The following is a 22,131-nucleotide window of genomic DNA, read 5'->3' as shown; positions in this document are numbered from 1 at the left end:
TTCAATACACGATTTCAACCCCCAACTGCTCCCCGGGTGCCGCAGCATAAATGGCTGCTCCGGGTGTGTGCACTTCAGATGGGTTAAATGCAGAGCACAAATTCTGAGTATGGGTCACCACTGAATGTCACGTCACTTTTAAGAATCACTCAGGAAAGAACTTCACTGCTGTGCAACAGTGTGTAAAATTGATATTTTGACATCTTACTCTCTGTAGCTTTGAGGCTTTGCCCTTGACCTGTGAGATGACCTTTTGTCTAATTCTAAAAGACTACATGGTTTTTGACAGAAGCACTAAAGGCAGGTGACTAAGAACTCCTGAATAGCACGTGCAAAATGTAGGATACAGGAAAAGTCGACATGAAACAATACTCACAACCCATTTTATTTTTGTAGTCTGACATACTCCTAAGTGAAACAGATAAAATAGGGATACACTGTTATTAAATTACAGTAGCATTTAAAAGTTTGGGGGTAGTACCATTTTCTTTTTTTCTTTTTTAAGAAATGTATAATTTTATGCAGAACAGAATGCACTAAATATATCAAAATGGACATTAAAGACTTTTACATTGTTGCAAAAAATTATATTAAAAAAAATGCAGTTTCTTTAGCTTTCTATTTATAAAAGAATCCTGAATTTTTATGTAATTTACATTAAGCAGCATTTCTTGAGCACTATTTCACATATTTACTGTATTTTACTGTAAAGAAATGCAGTCTGGTTGAGCATAAGAAACTTCATTTCAATTTTTGTTTTAATATTACAGACCCCAAAGCTGGCTGATATAAAAATTCTATATAGTTTTGTACAAATATATTGAAAATGAAATACTTAATACTGAAAATCAATCATGTTACATGCTGCAAGTTAATTTAGGCATCACAATATTATAATGTACTCTATTTGATATTAATTTTGAGGTTTTCTAAAGATTATATTTAATTAGCATTGTTATTAAATTCTTTGTGTTTTTAAAGATTAGTTAAGAGTTGAAAGTGAGCATTAGATGACGTCAAAGGACTGCTTAAATTAAAAACCTTTATATTTCTGTTTTTAAAACCTCCAGAATGCCTTGCCACATACACATACATTGAAAGTGCATTAACTGTATTTTGTATGAGATTTGAGCCTGCATTAATTTGTCTGATCTTTCTGGTTTATATCCTCCCAAAATACACAGTCATACTGAGATTTGAGGACACCAAAAATGCCTGCTCACCCCAACTCCTGCAGACAGAATAAAATCAGGTCACAATGTGACAATGACCTTTGAATCCAAGAGAGACACTGAAAGAGCGAGACTGCACTGTAGCGTCTCCGACTCGTGCAAGGTAACAATTACTGTCTTTGTGTGGCATTTGCTCAGGAGGGATGGTTGATTATCTACGACCTTCAGTGCTGACACACATGCATACACCAGAATGAGTCGGCAGGACTGTCCCACATTTGTCCACATTTTCTCATTCACTTGCAATGACGTGACTTACAAAGTCACAACACAAATCTCTCTCTGGATGGATAGGCCTGTTTTGGTCACTCCGTCTTTAACTGACTGATCATGAGTGCTGGATAACTGTTCACTTGCGCATGAGCCTCCCTGAGAGCATACACACTCACACACACACAGTGACATGCCTACATGTACAGTACAGACCAAAAGTTTGGACACACCTTCTCATTTAAAGAGTTTTCTTTATTTTCATGACTATCTGTCACACTGAAGGCATCAAGGGCTATTTGACCAAGAAGGAGAGTGATGGGGTGCTGCACCAGATGACCTGGCCTCCACAGTCATGTAAATAAAGAAAACTCTTTGAATGAGAAGGTGTGTCCAAACTTTTGGTCTGTACTGTATATCCATTTCATCCATTAAAGGCATAGTTCAACTAAAAATGAGTTACTCAACCTCAAGTTGTTCCAAGCCATAGTTTCTTTATTCTGTTGAACACAAAAGAAGATATTTTGAAGAATCTTGGTAACCATTGACTTGGCTACCTGTTTGGTTACCAACATTCTTCAAAATGCCTTTTTGAATTCAACAGAAGAAAGAAACATATAGGTTTGGAACAACTTGAGTGAACAACTTTTCAGTGAAGCCATCTCCACATCCTAAAATCTCTGTATTCTCAACCTCCAAACATGCAAATTTGCTAATGGACTCTGTACACTTAAAAATAAATGTTTTCAAGGGGGCCTTCGCAGGAATTGCAATAAAGAGCCTTTTTTGGTTCCCTTTCAGTTTTCAGTTTTTCTTAGTGCAAAGAATGTTTTTTAAAACATCTAAAGAGCTTTTTCTACTATAAAGAAACTTTTATGGAGTAGAATGTTCTATGAATGATAGAGGTCATGGAACCATGGAAAGGTTAAAAGAACCTTAATTTTTAAGTTCTGAAACCATTCTGCTTGCTTGTGTTATTCCCCTCTTTTTCCATCTGATATGTCTGAATACTAGAGGAGGCCTTGTATATTAACAAAGCAGTTTTACAGTAATTCTACATATGACATTATGAATGTTTCAGCAACTCTTTTTTTTCTTTTTTGAAGTATCAGTAACAGAAGTTAGATTGTAAGTTGGTCAGAGCACATATTTTCTCCTAGTCAAAAATAGATGCTCGCAAACAAGTCAAGTTCACCTGAGGATGTAACCATAACAACAGTATGCTGCTAAAGTGCTTTCTGTCACTGTGTTTATGCTCTTTTTGCCCTATATGGCAATTGGTTTTCGTTTGCATCCATGATTGTGGAGTTCTTGAGTGTCTGTGTGTTGACATAGTTTGGTTTGAGATGTGAAAGGTTTCTGTCATGAGGTTTGTGTGCTCGGATTGCTATGCATTTTGGCGGATATTTACAATTTATTTTAATGACTAGATATCTATCCAACCAGTAAAAAACTGTTACTTTCTTTCTCTCTGATTTCAGATGTACATCACATTTACAGTGAAAGCCAAAGGAACTCGTCTGGCTAAACCAGTCATGTCTTTGGGCCTGATGTGCCTGGCTTTTCTAACTGGTATTAACAGGGTGGCGGAGTATCGTAATCACTGGTCTGACGTCATTGCCGGCTTTATCATCGGTGTGGCCATCGCCACCTTTCTAGTAAGTTTTGTTGTATATTTCTTTTGGGCCATTTGTGCACTAGACTGTATTTTGGGTTCCATGGAAAAGCTGGAAATATCATGGAATGTTAATGTTAATGTTTTTGTAGTTTTAGTTAACATTAACAACGCTGATAGCTAATAGCTAATATGTCATGAAAATTGGAAAACATTTAATATGATAGAAAAAGCTTTTTATGAATACTTTAAATTAATAAACAAATAGAAAAGCCATAGAAACTCATTGGTAAAAATGTATAAGAATCCTTCTCATGTCTTGTGATGTAACATTGTATTGTAACAAGCAAACTATCAGGGTGACTAAACGATGACAGATTTAATTTTTTTGGTAAACTAGCACTAGCGACACATGTGGAGTTAAATGGTCGAAGTCCAGAGCAAATTACATATAGCTCATTTAGCAAGGATAACAGGATAAAAAAAGGATTGTGGTGGGAAGCTAAGTAGAAGAACCGCTCATATAATGACATTCTAGAGGACAGCTAAGCTCATGCCAACATCCAGAACCTCTGCTCCAGGCCTCGTATTCCCTTAAAGCTAATTGTGTTGTGTAGAAGAGCTGCCAAATGCAGGAAGATGGATTTCACCCTCATGCCACCACCCACATCTGGACACATCATGATGCAGGTTTCCTCTCAGGGCACAGGAGATGAGAGCAGAAGATAATGCATTTGTGGAGACACAATGTCTCTTGCTTTGCTGAACTGCATGTATATATTTTGTTTCTGAAGGGACTTTCTGGACTTCAGCTTGTAGAATCAAATTGATGGTTGAATCTATACGCCAAAGTTTAGAAAGAATGCCACATTTTAAGACTAAAATTCATAAAATATATTACACTTGTTTTCAGTGATAAATTAATGTAATCATATTTTTCATTATAAATTATTACAAATTTTAATGCATAAAATGTATTATCATTTTTTGGTAATAAAATGTATTACAAATTTTTTACATATTGTAATGTTTGATAATATAGCACTTGTACTGTATTTTTGATAAAATGAATGCATCATTGGTGAGCATAAGAGACTTAAAATCATTTAAAAGTATTGCTGATCCCGAACTTTTGAACCATTAGTGCACAATAATTTGATGCTTAGATCAAATTCCTTTTTCAGTTTTTGCGAGATGTTTTCTAGTCTTGCCAAACTTAGGGCTACTTTGAGTTTGAGAAATAGTAATAGTGATGTTTGCCTTAGCAAGCACAGCTAATGAGTGAGTCCACTGTGTGTAATTAATGTTTAAGAATTCAGATGTGTTTTCTTTATGACAGCCTCCAGCCCAATGTGCCGATAAGGCCAGATTTAAGGATGAAAGATAATAGTCCCAGTAGAACAGATAAAAAGATTGTTCTGATGTAGGCCTCATTGGGACAGAAATACCCACAGGCGAAAGAGCCACGAAGACTATTTCTTGACCACACAGTCACAAAGGAACATTTTAAAGAGCTGTGATTTCCTAGTGGCAACGTTTTGGTGTCATTTCAGGTTGAAGATTTAATGACAAAAGACTCTTTGTCGAGTGATTTCCCCCTTGTGATTTCATTAACGATCAGAGAGTGAACGAAATAGTTTAAAAACATTTCATAAATCCTGTCTAACTTCATTACAGTCGCTGTCAAGATAAAGAAAAGTATTCCTGAGTGATCTCGCAGAAATTTCTCTAGTAATGAACTGTCAGACTTAGCTCTTTTAATGACTATTTGATTGACTTCAGCTGTTAATTTTTTATCTATCTATCTATCTATCTATCTATCTATCTATCTATCTATCTATCTATCTATCTATCTATCTATCTATCTATCTATCTATCTATCTATCTATCTATCTATGTATCTATCGTTCTGTCATTCTATCTTCTGATCTATCTGTCTATTGTTGTGTATTGTTGCCGTTCTATAGTTCCATCATCCATCTATGCAGATGTTTTGAGCAAATGTAACATTGCAGTCATGTATTCTTTTCCATTGTTCATATCGCTAGCTTATCAGCCTCTGGTCTTGAGGGTCAGACAAGTGTTTAGACCTGCTGCCAGGCCATTACGAATCCATTTTGGCGACTAGAATTGTGATTTATAAAAGTATAAGGGTGCCGTTCTGTTGGAGGAAGCGCACAAAAAGCCATGTGATTCGCAGACATGCTCCAGTTATTAGTAATTGCATGTCCTAAGCTTTCTCATTGCGTAAGGAGCCGCTCTTTAAGATATCGGGTTCATTTACACCACGATGGGTTAGTGATTCAAACATGCTCTGTTCAGCTGGAGATCCAGAAGCTGCATATATATGACGGATGAATAAAAAACTGCCAACAGAATATGTGACCTACTTTGGCCCCTGGCTGCTGTGTTGGAGCTTTTTATTAATACCTTTTTTGCACAGGAGTCAGAAAAGGTGGACATTCAGCAACATACAAATACACCTTTGGATTGGAGAATTATATACAGCAAGCTTTGCAAACAAAACTCTATCTGTCTCTCTGTCTCTCTCTATCATTTTATCATTCTGTCTATCCGTCATTCTGTCTGTCTTTCTAATCTAAATGGGAACAGTTCTGCATGGTAGCTGTGTTCTTCTTTATGGGTCGAGGACTCTCACATGGCTGCTAACAAAATTACTGTTATTTCACTCTCCTCTCTTCCTACTGTGACACACGATTGTCCCTGACTGTGCGCTACACAGTAGCTTTGTATTAAGTCTGTGTGATTTAATATTATCCGCTCCATTGACAGTGCAGCTGTATTGTGTTGACTCTTGTCAAAAAAAAAAGAAAAGAAAATTCTGTCATCATTCACTCACCCTCAGGTTGTTCCAAACCTCTGAGTTTTGTTTCTTCTGTTGAACACTAAAGAAGATATTTTGAAGAATGTTGGTAACCTAACAGTTGCTGGTTGCCACTGACTTCCACAGTTTAGAAAACAAATACTTTGGAAGTCAGTGGCTACCAGTAGTGGTCAATCGATATATCACCAAGGCCGATATAACAGTCAATTTTAAAATATCGGCATTGCCCAATACGTTTTTGTGCTTGGCCAATGTGTTCAAGGTGGGACTTTTATTTTTACTCGACTTCAAATTAACTTTAAACTTGTGATTTCAAATTATGCTGATTTATGCATTTGCGCACGGTCACTTTCATGTAACTTTTACTGCGGGCTGCATGTTAAATGAGTGTTGCCTTGGCTTTAGTTATGATAAAATATGATTCCTAATGCACACAAACTTCCAAGAATACTGAGTAGCCTACTCTGTTGGTTAAAGTGTTTACTTTCTTTTTTTTATTTATATATTTTAAAAACTAGAATTATAGAATCAGGGAGTTGTCATCTAAAGTATAAGTATGTTTATTTTTCACATTTATTTTTAATATAATTCATTTTCAAATTATTTCAAGTTTCTCAAACATTAATTAAAATAACAAATTATAATTAAAATAAAAAATATGCTTCTATATATCAGCCATCGGCCCTGCTCTCTACGGTATCGGCTGTCAAAAAAACAATATTGGTCGGCCAAAAGCTACCAGCATTTGTTTGGATACCAACATTTCAGGAGATTTGTCCCTTTAAATAATGTTACATTTTTCATGTTTTCAGGTGGTGTGTGTGGTTCATAACTTCAAAGGCAAACAACTACTGAACGAGGATCCCCCAGAGGACCACCTGAGCAGCAATCCGATGGTCAGCTCACCTAGGGTTGAGAGTCCGCTGGAGAAGTACATCGCTTCACAGGTACAGAGCACAGTGGACAAAAACACGCTTGATATCTGTGCAACCATGCTGTCAAATGAACTGTGTGCAGAGTGTTGAACTAGCTCCCAGTGGTCCTAAGTGTGTCAGTTTGTGCGCTCGCATCAACAAGATGTGTATTTGTGCGCACCTGTCCCTCAGGTGACAGAACAGAGAATGGATGATGAGTTGTCTACGTCCCGCTCTCTGAAAGGCCATCTCCTGAGTTTATTTAGCTGGATCACACCTCCAGAACACAAGGCAATAAACGTATGCGAACCTGTGTGAGGAGCTCAGGCTTCCAAAGCTCTGGAGTACAATGACACTCCATTAAAACCCAATCATGTTCATTTCACCTGAACAAGCCAATTAACTGTATCTAATTAAAGCATACCCAGAGCGTTGGCATATCCCTCTCGATGTCCTGTGCAGTTCAGTTTTCATGGTTGCATCTCATCTTCTTCTGAACTTAAAGTGAATGGGCAGATTATCAGATGACTTTCAGGAAGCTGGAATTTTAAAGGTGTTTTTTGACTTAAAACACCATAATATGTTTGCAGATATTTGAAAAACAATGCTACAGTCAGTTATTTTGGTTTGTGTACTTTTTTTTTAAGATCCTGTACATCCCCTCATTATTTGCACTTGGCTTACTATTTATTATTTACCTTCATTTTTTTTATGTATCCCAGTTATATACAGTATATTATGCTACATTATAGTATATACAGTTTTTATTTATATTTTGTTTTATTTTTTTGTTTGAATGTTTCCTGTTTTCACCTAGTTTTTAACTTAAACCTGTACTAACTTAAAAATGTAACTTAAATAATTTTTTTTGTGAATATAGATATTTTTTACTTGTTAAATATCTTAATATATATATCTAAATATATATAATATTAAAATGTTAATTTTAAATATTTAAAAAAAATATATATGGTTTTAGTTAAATATAACAAAAAATGGTTTTATGATGTATCATAAAATAAATGTAAGATTTTTTTTTTTTTACCCTTTGCCGATGGGGTAGGTTGAACACCTATAAGCTGAATGTGTGTTCAGTATGTTGGTGTTGAGTTGGATGACCTGAAAACCATCAGCAATTCTGCACATCGAACAGAAGTGGAAAATGCACTACTAAGCCCTCAGAGACTTGAAACGTGTGAAAATCCTCCGTTCCTGAGGCGCACCCAGGCAGCCGTTATCCTCTATGGCAGAGAGTCAGACCTTGTGTTCAGCTTTTAATTAAGCCACAGGCCACCGCTGAGCCCCGTCAGACTGTAATTAAGCTGCAATTGTGACCCTTTAAACATAGTTATTTATGCATTCATTTCACAATCTTGCAAGTAAGTAAACGAGAGAATCATTTAATCCCAAATTTCTCTCTGCAGTATATGAGGGATTAAATGTTGCTCTTGTTTGCTTATTCAGCTGCAATCAAACTGTTTGGGAACAATGTTGGTTCACAGATGCTTTGATGACATGCAGCAAATGAAATGTGTAGGATATTGAGGGCTCTTTCCACCAATAAAAATTCTAATCTTCTTTAGTCAAGGGTGCCGATTCAAGATATTTATTTGTGATATCCCTCCATCCTTGTAGATGAATTGTGGAAGCAATAATGTCCCGTGAGCTTTCTGGGACAGAAGACAGACGATTCCACTTAGCTTTCTGCTGAAATATCCCCCAGACAGATTGCTGTCAGAAAGCATAATGCCGTTGAAAGTGGAAGGACAAGGCGAAGAAAATCCACATCTCTGTTTTGTCTCTTCAAATCATAAAGACTGCAGGATCATTGGGAATGTGCCTGGAAGCAAGAAATAATTTGTTTGCCAAAATCTGCCCCATATTCTCTGCTGAGGTCATCAGCGATATGACCTGTGGAGCGCTTTTCTGTGATCATTCTTCATTCTGAATCTCTGTTGAACTCACTCCATTTTCGGCTGTATTATTTATGAATATCTAATGCAGCTTGTAGTTTCACTGCCATGTACTTTTAGCTGTTATTAAATCACTTGAAATTCAGCTACACCTCCAGCAGAATCCCGTTCAATGCCCATTTGTATGTATGTATATCTGTGTAAGAAACAAAGCATTGCATTTCATAATAAAGTTTTGACCACCAGAGTCACACAGTCATCATATCTGATAGAAACAATCGATCTTTATACACACACACACGCACGCATTTCATTGCATTTCTAAAGTGATCATGTGGAGTCCTAAATTCTGGGACTCAGTGAAATGCTTGTATTTTTATAATTTAATACAGCATTTTTAATAATAAATAAAATATATATATATAACAATTTGAGTAAAACATTTATTAAAAAAATGTGTAATTATTTTTTAAACAAGAATGCATAAAAAAAACCTTTGCATTACAGTGATAAATTACACAAATATACTAAAATAGAAAACGGTTATAATAATATATATATATAAGAAAAACATATACGTGTATATATATATGTACTTCTTTTTTTCCTAGTTAAAATATATACAGTAAACATCCTTAAAGTTTAACTTAACAAGAAATTGTGAAATCATTAAATATATTTATAATGTTTATTTAGATGCATCAGAATATTAAATAATTTATTCTAGTTTATTTTTCTTACACCATTGGCAAATATCTTGTTCGTGTTGTAAGCATTAATGTTACAATTTCAAGAGGTTAATTAAAAATAAAAAAGGTGTTCTTACTGGAAAAACATTTTGCAGTGATTTTAGGTACCGTGCTAAACAGCTGCTGCTAGCAGTCACACTTGTGTGAAGTGCAAATGTTTTTCTCTTCAAACCCTGTTTTCCAAGCAGATTTAATGTGTTTGATGTGCTTAAGTTTGACAGTTTTTTCCGTCTCACTCTGTCAACAGAATCACATCACCTTCGCTGAGATCACGTGACCTTGAATCGCCAGTGTGGCAGACACATTGGACATCCACGCTGTTTACCGTCCAGTCCTGATAGTCCCTGCTCAACGCTAGCGCAGTGGTCATATTCTCTATGGTGTCGTTTTGGATCGCTCTGCCCTTGCTTTGTGTGTGTGGAAATATTGGTCCTGTCAACTAATAACTGTTACTTTCACGCAACTTATGACTGAAACTGCACTTTACATTTCCCAGACCGGTTCTGTTGGCTTTCTTGCAGACCGAGCTTTCATCCAGAGCTCAGAATATCTCAGCTGCTCGCATATGTGGAAAGGGTATGTGTTTGTGTTTGCTTTTGAGAGGTTTATGGCTGATGCAAATACCTACCTATGGATTTCAAAATGGACTTAACTTGTTGTTATGGATGTTTTTTATGTCTTCATATATTCCAGAAAATGTTTATTCCTATATACATTTGTTTCACTTTTAGTGGTTGCACTGAATGAGTGCAAACATATGGAAGCCTCTTTCTGCTTTCTGAGTAAAAAAAAAAAGAAAAATAGGGAATTGTGACACTATTTTCATAATGTAACTTTTTTGCTCAAATTATTGAGAAGTTCCGAAACTTTTCTAATAATTGTGAGTTTATATTTCACTTTGAGTGACTATCAAAAAAAAAAAAAAAATCCTATATTTAATAAAAATTTTCCTATATTTAATAACTGCAGCTTTATTTATCATAATTGTGTGACAATATGACTTCATTTTAACAAAAAAAATGTTTTGTCTTAAATTGTGACTTTTCACAGTGTGATTTATTTCTCACATATTGACTATTCTTGACCATTATTTCTTTTATTTTTTACTCTGAGGCAGAACTGGGCTTCCATACATACATAAATACACTGTGTCCACCGAAATAAGGCAGAAAATAAGCTAAAAATATCTGTTGAAAGCTCACATAAAAAAATACCAAAGCTCAGATAAACTCAAGTACTCGCCTACTGTATTGGCAGAAAAAAAGCAGTTCCAGATCCATCGGTTAGATAATTTATGAGCCAGACAGTGAAGCTGTGTTCGAGTTTGAGTTGAAATCACTCAGCTGTGAAAGACAGATCATCTGCTAAGACAATCACCAGCCATCTAACTAGAATAATGAGTCAGTCCATCAGAGGCGTCCATCTAACTGTTCAACATAATGACACCCGCATGGACATTTCACACTGTTTTAATGGCTAGCATCTTTTGTTGAGGATTGTAATTGTTAATGTTAAAGAGATAATGAGTCCGAAAGACACATCTACTCCTGTGATCATTAAAAAATTAACCGTGATACCTCATGTGTAATATTGTGTAGAATTGTCTCTTACATAAAGATGCAGTGCTGCGCTAGTTTATATTTCAGATCTCCGGCCCTGTGTTTCAGTCATGTAGTGGTGCCATTTAAAGAAATATTGTGGGTTATTTCACATAAATGCTATTTCTTTCGATTCATCGAAGAATCCTGTAAAAAGGATTGCATCACAACAATTAAGAAATGTAGCAAGACTAGAAATGATTCTGAAAATTCAGCTTTGCATCATCAAATTATGGTTTCAAATATAATGAAATAGCAAACAGTTATTGTAACAGGTAATAATATTTTTCATCAAATAAATTCAGCCATGGAGGACATGAGAAAGAAAAATATTATAAAATCTTATTGACCTCAAACCTTTGAATGGTAGTGTATGTTATCCACAAGGTCAGATCAGATCTGTTAGCATGATAATATTCTTCAAGGATTTTATTTTATTTTATTTTTTATTTTTTGTGGCCTGGAGTAGTGGTCGACCGATATATAGCAAAGGCCGATATATCAGAAAAACTTATCGGCCGATATTTGAAAAAAAAATAAGTTTTTCTGATTGGCCGATGTGACTTTTATTTTGATGGCGTTGAGAGCAGCTGTACCTGAGTGTTCACAGCTCCGTTCTCTCTTTTGTTCGCTGTCGTCATTAACAGTTCTGTCTAATATGGATAGGTGTCTAATTCTGTCTAGTGATGGTCGGTTCATGTGAATTGAATGCTATTAACTTTAAACTCATGATTTCAAATTAAGCTGCGCTTAATGCATTTGCCCATTGTTATATTCATGTCATTTACTCCGTGTGCTGTGGGTAAAATAAGTGTTACCCTGGCTTTATTTGAAAAATGATTCCCAGTGCACCCAGACTTCCAAATAATGTAAAATTTCTTAAATATTTTTTTACATGTAAAAAAGATATCGGCTTTATATCAGCTACCAAGATATCGGCATCAGCATCGATTGTCAAAAAACCAGTATCGGTCGACCACTAGCCTGGAGGCTCTACGAAAATAACCCAGAATATTATTTTAAAGATTTTAGCCTTTTGGTGCTTCATAAAATACGTGGTTCCCCTTGTAAAGTACAATGTTCTGCTGATGTGACCAATCCTGAAGAGCAATAATGTGATTCTTCATATCTCATGAGAAAATTCCCATTTGGCTTCACCTCAAATGGTATGTATATTTTTTATTAATATATGTAGACATATATAATATATTGGTGTGATATGGTATATTATTGCTTATGCACTAATCACAAAAGTCTGGGATAGCTGCACTTTATAATGCAGAAAGTAAAAAAAAAAAAAAAACATGCATAAATATTGTTAAATGAAAGCGATCTGCGCCTGCAGCACTATTACAGTGAAAACCTACATGGTGTGTACAGTGTAAATGCACATGACTATAATTTTGTCAGAGATTATCGATGTTTATTTTCTTATGTTTGTGCTGTATATGTATGTGTGGCTGGGGGTTTGTGGGTGTACGATGGCATACTGTAAGTACATATTGTACTGTATTTATCATTAATATTCTTTGAATCGTAGCTGTAGTATCACTGGTTTACTGTGTACCAAATAGATGTTTTTTTATTCGTGCTTACAGTATATTTATTTTATGTTCTGTTTTATAGCTTGCACAGACTTCTAGGTTGTTAAGAGATGTTCTTTCAACCTCAAAATCTTTTTTAACGTAAGATTCCTATATTTTCTTCTGCCATCCCATCTTGAAAATCACTAGGAAATGGTTTATTTGGAGACTGTAGAAGGATTTCCTACCAAATTTATGTGAATCCATCTCTTTGACTCCTTTCAAGGCTTTGAATTCATGACCTTTTACACTGTAGAGACGATGAAGTTTAAAGTTTGAATAAAAAAAATATTATAAAGCCTGTGGTGTTTTCTTTAACAAGCACTTCACTGATGTGTATGTACTATACAGTCTTATATTGAACGCTCTCAGCAGAGAGCCCTGTGGCATCTCTGGCCCCTGACCTCTGGAAAATTGGCTGGTTTGCTCTGGAGAACCTCTAAAATATGAGAGAAAGTGATGTTGTGCAGAACTTGAGGGGATTCTGTGTTCTTTGGGTATCCTGACAGACACTGGATGTCCTGAGGAGCAAAAAAACAGACAAGCAATCAGAAAAGATGGAGCGATTCGACCAGCTCACATTTATAACACTCACTCAACAGGTTACTTTTAGGAAATTTTATGTAATGTTGGTATAAATCCTGATGGGTAAAAATCAAGTTATGTTGAGTTTTTGAAATGCATCACATTATTTTAAGTAAAATGTTTTATATATTTTTTTATATTTAAATGCTGCATGTAATTTTGCCTTTAACATGGACCTTTTGTTTGTTACATGTTTTTTTAACAGTTTCTAGAACGGAAACTGCCAGGTTTTCACAAAAAAAAAAAACCCGCCCAACTGCTACTCGAAGCTAGCCCAATCACATTTTGATCAGGTCCCCGATAAAAATTGCGTTGAGGGGAATAAAATACACATTTTTTTGGTGGGGTTCCCTGCTAAAATTAGCCTTTTACGGGCTAAATATCACGTTTTTGGGGTTGCTTCAACCTGCGGGCAAAAAAAAAAAAAAAAAAAACAGCCCAATTCCGCGGGAAAACCACGAACTTGGCAACACTGGACTGTATGCATTTTGTGACTCTTCAGCCGAGTAACCAGTTAGGAAAATCTGTCAAGAGATACCTAGGTCACACTTCACCCCAAAACCTTAAAAGGAGCCTTAGAATGTTTTTGTATTGTGACACTTTTAGCACCTTTTACCCTCCAAATTCTCATTACTATCAAACGCATAAAAGTAAACATATAATAAAATGAGCTGTAAATGATGCCAGAATGAAAATTCTCAATAGCACAGGGGTATACATATTTATCATGAAATCTAAAATTGTGGCATGTAGATTTTCTCCAAACTAACTTCACTTTTCTATACCAATTATATAAAGTAAGTTCCCCTTGGTTATTGGCATATTTGGTTGATTTCAATTTGATCTAATAAATTTTAGATTTAATTCATTTCCACAGTAGATGCATTTAATTTTCATTGTCTATTCATCTAATTCAGTTACACATTACTTCAGCAGGTTTCTAGCATGCACTCAAAAAACCAAAGAAGTCTAAATTACTTGTGTAATACATTGCTGTGAACAATAGCTACCAGTCCGTGTCCCAGCATTCATCTGGAATCAGACAGAGGCTGATTGTGTAACAAAACATTCATTTCTTTTTACCACAAAACAGGTCGATATCCTTAAAAAACAATCAATCCACACTGCAGGTTTCCCAGCGAGAAGCAGCAGCCTTATTGTATTACGTGTTGTTTTGATTCTCATTCGATTCACATTCTTGTAAAAATTGGCCTTTGTGCTTTAAAGTCGAGAAGTTCAAGTCAGAACATCGATCAACTGATGTCACCGAGAAAGAAGTGGACAGAAAACAAATGCGGGACCTTGAAAGATGAAAAAAAAAATGGAAGAGTCTGGTTTTTAGACAAAAAAGTCTGTCGTTTGAGAACATCAGTCTTACCCCAATTGCATCTGAAAACTCTCTCTGCTGTCCTTGCTGTTTCCTGTCAAGGTTCTGTGTGGCGTCTCGCTGGTCTCCCCCTGGACTGTGTCTCGAGCGTGGCTGTAAAGGGCTACAGAGACATCCATAGTGATTGTGTAGTGTTGTCAGACTGTAGTAGCAATTGTGCAGGTCTTTGTGATTCACCAGTGGTTTGAGCTTCTGTTCCCTATGGCTGCTTGTCCCTCTGTAACCTCTTACTCGCGCCAGTCTCCGGATCACCACTCTGGGTCTGACAGTGGTCGGCAGGCCATTGGCGGGTGATGATGAACCGAGGTGGGCCATCTTAGCCAGGCGCTCATTGCCCCATTCGATTTTCTGTCCAGATGTCTTTTTCCAATATGTGGTTTCCTCTGTCATTTGAGATGATTCTGGAATCCACTCTATCATTGGTAGAATCCCACTTGCCTCGACTATATGTACTTGCAGTGAGTTTTCACTGACAGTACTTTGTATCTGGATCATTGAATCATTAGATACACAGTTCGGGTCTGGTGCACTTGGTCTTGCAGTGGTAATGTTCGCGTCTGAGTTGGCAGATTTAGTGGGGACACTACTGATTTGAGATGCATTCCATCTTGAGTTTGCTTCATCTGATGCATCCTTTGTCTTAGATGCACCCGACCTGGGTTGAGCAAATAAATGAGGAGACAAAATGATGTTCCTCTCATCCAAGTAACTGCACTTATGCCTTAACTTCTGTTTGACCTCCTGGTATCGGTAAAATGAATCATCATCTGTTAAACACAGCAATGAAAACAGTAATATTGTGAAATATTAATACAGTTTAAAATGTCATTTATTTCTTTGATGTTAAAGCTGAAAGTAAAAAAAAAAAAAAAACAACCTCTGACACAATGGATGCAGCATTTGTAGTTGGCAGGAAATATGTTAAAATGCATTAACTTTTTTAATTTACAATAAAACTAGCTAAATGGTATCATAATATTTTACATTTACAATTAAATGTGTAATGAACATTCATAAATTCAAAACATAAAAATGACACACCTTACAGTTTGTTTATGTATTAATCATTTTGCAGAAGCAGTTTTAAAAACCCTGCATCTTGCTCTGATCAAAGAGATTTGAAAGCATTTGACTTCATAGCTTGTAAATATTAACGTCACAGGGTGACTTGAAAGCACCATTATCATTCTTAGGCTGGCACAGTGAATGATGGGAAATGTAGTTTGGTCACAATTCCTTGTCCTCATGAGTCAGCCACATACTGTAGGAAGTGTTTTCTGGAAAGCTTTATTGCTATTCTCCATTGCTACCCCAATGTAGACGTAATAAACTACACTAGTTCTATTCGTGCTATTTATTATTGTTGCTAACACTCCTAGAAAAGAAGAACTGGAAAGGCTATTCTGATGATGCATCACCTGCTGCAACACACCAGCCAGGAATTTTGAAGAAATCCTATAAACTCTGATTAGCTTGTTTAGGGCTGGAGCTAAACTGCATCATATTGATTCTACACCTACATTAGAATCTGTTTGAAAGAATCAAGAAAATCAAATGTCTGCTTTGGGAACAAGTATATATCCTCACAGGATATTTAGGTAAATATAAAAATTCTTATTTAGACTGTTTAACAAGGTTATGTCTGTATCAAAGATGTTAAACCCTCTCTCTTTCTTGTCCATGGGGCTTTAGTTTGAGCCCTGTTAGGCTGATGATTAATCACAGGTCCGGTTTTTAAATGTCAGGTCTGAGCCCAGAGTGACCCGGCTCTGATCGATGTCCCTCTGTACGGATATCTTTCAGAAAGCTACACTGACACTGTGGGACGTGCTATGACTCATCGTGAACTCCAGAGAAGGTGAGTGGTGGAGAGTTTCAAAACGTCTTGGACATTTAACCTTTGGAGAGCAGAGAGAGATACTGGGGTCTCAACTAGCGAATTTTCACTTATTAATATTACATGTTATAAATTACCATGCTGAAATGTTTCTATATTTATTGAATTTCAGAATAACTTAGTATTTGTTTTGTCCATTTTTTGCATTAATGACAACATTACTCAAGCTCCATGAACTCCACAAGTTAAATCTGATGATAATGTTATCCAGAATGACTTAAAAGTGATCCAGAAAAAAATCTTGTGCTTTCAGTGAAAACAAGAACGTGTAATTAAAGAGCACAAGGTCGGTATGACTGAGAAATGATGAAGAATCTTACGCCTTTTAATTTTTTTAAATTAAATTTTCACTTTGGTCTTAAGCTAGTGTAAACAACATCTGGCTAATATTTGCTCCTGTGAGACTTCTGCATAATATGCAGCATGAGTGAGTTTTTTTTTTTTTTTTTTTTGCATTTTGAGAAGATTCCAAATACTGGAGTTTGGGGAAGATATGCACGATTTTAAGCTTTGATTTTCCTCAACAACTTAGAATGTTATCACACAAGTGCAAAAAGTGCACATATTAAATAAAAAAATTACATGTATGCATTTAGCAGACGCTTTTATCCAAAGCGACTTACAGTGCATTCAAGCTATCAAATTTTTACCTACTGTATCATGTGTTCCTGGGGAATCAAACCCCCAACCTTGCGCTTGATAACGCAATGCACAACCAATTGAGCTACAGGAACACTATATATACATATGCTTAAATCATCCAGAGTAACCTTAGAATTTAAGCCCATTTTTAGTTTGTAAGAAATTATAAAATACATACAAAATTCTGTCATGAAAATCTAGGTGGTGCAAGCCAATAGATTCTGACTCAATCTGATATAATTACATAATTATTCATGTGGCACAGCTGATTGGTTTTAATTGCATCAGCAGCCAATAAGCTTGCTGCTCAACATTCAAATACTCTGCTAGTGCTGGCTGTACCCTTCACCTTCAGCTCCACCTGTATAGATTTTCTATTTTCTATATATAAATTCATGTTATTTATGGGAGTTATTTCATATATGTTTTATGCGCGGCAGCATTTTTTCTTACATGCTCTCAACAGCTTGTCCATGGATGAATTGGCAGGAGCAATCAGGTAAACTATTAATTATTTCTGAAATATGACATGGTTTTTTTTTAGCCTGTACAGGATTATGCACAGTTTGCAAATGATGAACTCATGTAGTCATTTGAGGCCTTTGGTTTTTTTTTTTTTTTTTTTTTGAGAATGGGTGCCGTCAGTATGAGAGTCCAAACTGCTGATCACAATAATCCACAGGAATTAACATCTTGTGCGGTAAAACGTTGTGTGTTTGTAAAACAAATTTATCATTGTTTTCTCCAATTGTGAATCAGGAGAGAAATATGTACAGGTCAAGCACTGTTACAAAACAAAACCCTTTTAAACCAATGTTGGTGGGTTTTGATGACAGGTGATGGCCTTTTTCACTGAAGGAAGCATTATGGATTATGAACTGGTATTTCTCCCAGAAGCGATGTTTTTTTTGTTTTTTTACAAACACTAAGTATTTTACAAGATATTAATTGATGGACTGGAGTGGTGTGGATTACTTGTGGATTATTGTGATGTTTTTATCAGCTGTTTGGACTATGATTCTGACGGCACCCATTCACTGCAGAAGATCCTCAGGTGAGCAAGTGTTACATTTCTCTAAAAGTGAGTAAATTTGATTTAAATTTTTAGCTAATTTTCATCTTTGAGTGAACTGTTCCTTCTTTTTATCAATGGTAGAGAAAATGTCAAAGCAAAAAGGTCCATTGTGGTGAGTTGGGTTGGTAATTGCATCAGTTGCAATAGCTTTATATTGTTTGAGCACATATGACTCCATACCAGAGTCCTGTTGTGAGAGAAGTGTCATTTGTACATCTAATAGTCAGTGGTGGCTTTGACACACTCGAAGCCCTTCTTGAGCTCCAACATGAGGCTGCTTGGAAGTTTTACATACTAAAAAGAAAATACATAGTACATTTAATTAAAAAAAATATATAAAAGTGGAACTGAGAGTGGGTTTAATGCTGTGAAAACACTGTGGCTATACAAAGCTGCTTTTAAGATGGCAAGTGCCCTCTAAAACCAGTAAATCAGACCAATCTAGACTGCTTGGGCTATTTTAGAGCTGAACTTCATGTTAGCAATGTTATTGCTTTGATTATTACTTTCATAATTTTTATTTACTGGTAATGTGATTACATATTGTGATGCATTTATCATACACCATATATTCTTGTCTTATATCAAATTCTTACAACACTAAATCATTAGGCTATTCAAAGTGTATACTTATTTAAAACAATTGAGTCTCCGGAGCTACTAAAAAGCACCATTTGAGTAATAAAATACAATTTCAGCAGTCTGCTAACTGAACTGAATCACAGGTTTAAGTAAGTTTTTTAATGTATGTTGATGAAATTGCATACAGTACATTTTGTGTCTTGATTATATAAGTGTGTGCCAAGTATCCCATTACTCCGGTTATTGTTTTTTCAAAAACTGCTTTAGCAACAAATGTTCACCCTCCAGTCAAAACGATTATTCAAAGATCAAACACATCATAACCAGTCAAAACAGAAAAACACTTGCAAATTAAGCATCTGGCCTCATGTCTCCATGTGTAGAGAAACCTTTAAATGCTGAGTTATTGTCAGGAAGACCCTTTCAGCCTTTCAGTCCCGATACACACTGCGATGTGATTTTGAGACATGCTGGGAAGCAAGCTAGAACCAGTAGCAGACAAATGTTTGCACCACACATAATGGACGCCTCCAGATCCCCATAAGGAATTTCCCATAACAGCAGGTGAAAGTTATGCAGATCGCACACAGGAAAACGCCAGTGTCGTCCATTACCTCCTTTCCTGCTGCTTGAACTTAACCATGTTTAAAGGAACTCAGTGGGACTGTCACTCAGGACTCTGATTAGGACTCTGATGGGGCATTAGAGCCATTTCAGAGAGTGTATTGATTTTTCTTTGGCAGCATTTTACTCTTTCCAACTAGATTCATTACAGTGTAAGCCATTACTTACAAAGATTCACTGACTGAATATGAATGTGTTCGTCTGCTTACCGCTGATTCCGTCATCTGTATCAGAACATTCCCAAGCGCTGCATAGATCCCTCTTCTCACCTTTTCTGTGGAAAGTTTTTGAATTCAATGCATAAATGACCAGAATGATATATATATAAGTGAAACTTGTATATTATATTCATTCATTACACACAGACTGATGTATTTCAAATGTTTATTTCTTTTAATTTTGCTGATTATAACTGACAACTAAGGAAAATCCCAAATTCAGTATCTCAGAAATTTTTTATTTTATTTGTGAAAAGGTTCAATATTGAAGACACCCATTCAAAAATGTGGGGGAGATTCACAAAGAGTGGACTGCAGCTGGAGTCAGTGCTTTAAGAACCACTACGCACAGATGTATGCAAAACATGGGTTTCAGCTGTCGCATTCCTTGTGTCAAGCCACTCTTGAACAACAGACCGCGTCAGAAGCATCTAAAGACAAAAAGGACTGGACCGCTGCTGAGTGGTCCAAAGTTATGTTCTCTGATGAAAGTAAATTTTGCATTTCCTTTTGGATGTCAGGGTCCCAGAGTCTGGAGGAATAGAGGAGAGGCACACAATCCATGTTGCTTGAGGTCCAGTGTAAAGTTTCCACAGTCAGTGATGGTTTGGGGTGCCATGTCATCTGCTGGTGTTGGTCCACTGTGTTTTCTGAAGTCCAAGGTCAACGCAGCCATATACCAGGAAGTTTTATTAGAGCACTTCATGCTTCCTGCTGCTGATCAACTTTATGGAGATGCATATTTAATTTTCCAGCAGGACTTGGCACCTGCACACAGTGCCAAAGCTTCCAGTACCTGGTAAAAGGACCATAGTATCCCTGTTCTTAATTGGCCACCAAACTCGCCTGACCTTAACCCCATAGAAAATATATTGGGTATTGTGAAGAGGAAGATGTGATATGCCAGACCCAAGAATGCAGAAGAGCTGAAGGCCACTATCAGAGCATCCTGGTCTCTCATAACACCTGAGCAGTGCCACCGACTGATCAACTCCATGCCACGCCGCATTGCTGCAGTAATTCAGAAAAAAGGCGCCCCAACTAAGTATTGAGTGCTGTACATGCTCATACTTTTCATTTTCATACTTTTCAGATGGCCAAGATTTCTAAAATCCTTTCTTTGTATCGGTCTTAAGTTTTATTCAAATTTACTGAGATAATGATTTTCCTTTGTTGTCAGTTATAATCATCAAAATTAAAAGAAATAAACATTTGAAATATATCAGTCTGCGTGTAATGAATGAATATAATATACAAGTTTCACTCTTTGAATGGAATTCGTGAAATAAATCAACTCTTTGATGATATTCTAATTATATGACCAGCACCCATATGTATGTAAAATCCGGAAACTGATATATTTATATTACACATGAATTTTATTTATTATTATTTTATATTTAATTAAACAAAGACATTTGGTAATAGTTCAACAAAAAATTAAATAAAAAATATATATTTAAAAATTGTTACAATCCTTTTTTTCTTTTTTTTTTTTTACTTTCTTGGAATACAAAAATGTACATTATGCATTTCTGAGCTGCTCTTAGTCTAAATGACCATATCAAATTCTGAAGTTTATAATGACATAAGGGTGACTAAATTAAGGAATTGTATTTATTTTGGATGAACTACCAGTACTGACTAAGAGTTATGAACCATAATAGTCAAATGAAGCAAATAACTGTACCTTTTATTCTTCTGTTTAGTTTCCTTGAGCTGCATGTTGGCATGCTTTGACATGGTCATGTTTACACACAATTCCATAATTACACACACAACAGTAACCAGGAACTTGAACAGGCTTCAGTAACTGGTCAAGGTGACGTATGACAGCGGCCTTCCCACTGCCAACAGCTGATACCTAAACAAAACTTACCAAAAATCTAACGGTAAATAGCTGTTCTTAATGTATGTCATGTTTTTTATTTCTTCTGAAGAGTGTGAGGAGAAACATCTAAGACAAAAGAGGACTCCATTGAGCTTTTTAGCTTTAAAATGGCAGTATTTGAGACCTGGCTCTGAAAGATGCTGAAAGAAAGAGATACAGAAGCATGACGAGTGAAAGGAAACTGTGGGCTTCCCTGCGGCTGTCTGATCCATCTGGTCACTCAGGCATTCATGTACTTCCCTTGTCCAAGTCTCCACGAGGAAAGCCCAGAGTAGAGCTGCTTTCTGCCAGCCCAGCTCAGATGCTTGAGTCAGGGAACAGCTACTGCTGATGGCAGGGAAAATGAAAGCGCTTTGTTTGCTTTTACATTTGTAGTGCACTTACTTTCAAACCAAATAGCAAATTCATATTGCTGTGGAGACATTAACAGAGTTTTGGAGACAATAGTGATTAATGCTGTGGGGTGTGTAACTTGAGCACATTTGGTAAAAGTGTTGATTCTTGGATTGGGACAAGTTTGGGCTTGGTTTTCCTCTTTCCATTCCAGGCTTCTGGAGTATTCATGTCCACA

At 36.1% G+C, this 22,131-nt stretch overlaps 1 protein-coding gene across 3 annotated transcripts in view; it reads left to right on the top strand.

Annotated features, from left to right (window-relative positions):
* Positions 1 to 11,059, top strand: part of LOC113093828 (phospholipid phosphatase-related protein type 5-like) — a 43,527-nt gene extending 32,468 nt beyond the window's left edge. For all 3 annotated transcript variants that reach the window (XM_026259398.1, XM_026259396.1, XM_026259397.1), the window contains 3 exons: positions 2,924 to 3,100; positions 6,715 to 6,849; positions 9,726 to 11,059. In XM_026259398.1, the coding sequence (XP_026115183.1) occupies positions 2,924 to 3,100; positions 6,715 to 6,849; positions 9,726 to 9,755 (342 nt within the window). In that variant the 3' untranslated portion in view covers positions 9,756 to 11,059. The remainder of the gene's footprint in view (positions 1 to 2,923; positions 3,101 to 6,714; positions 6,850 to 9,725) is intronic.
* Positions 11,060 to 22,131: the final 11,072 nt, after the last annotated feature.

This window comes from Carassius auratus, unplaced genomic scaffold, assembly GCF_003368295.1.
Source record: "Carassius auratus strain Wakin unplaced genomic scaffold, ASM336829v1 scaf_tig00215163, whole genome shotgun sequence".
NCBI classification, from domain to species: domain Eukaryota; kingdom Metazoa; phylum Chordata; class Actinopteri; order Cypriniformes; family Cyprinidae; genus Carassius; species Carassius auratus.
The sequence above is the reverse complement of the archived record's forward strand: the minus strand, read 5'-3'. Positions and strand labels throughout refer to the sequence as shown.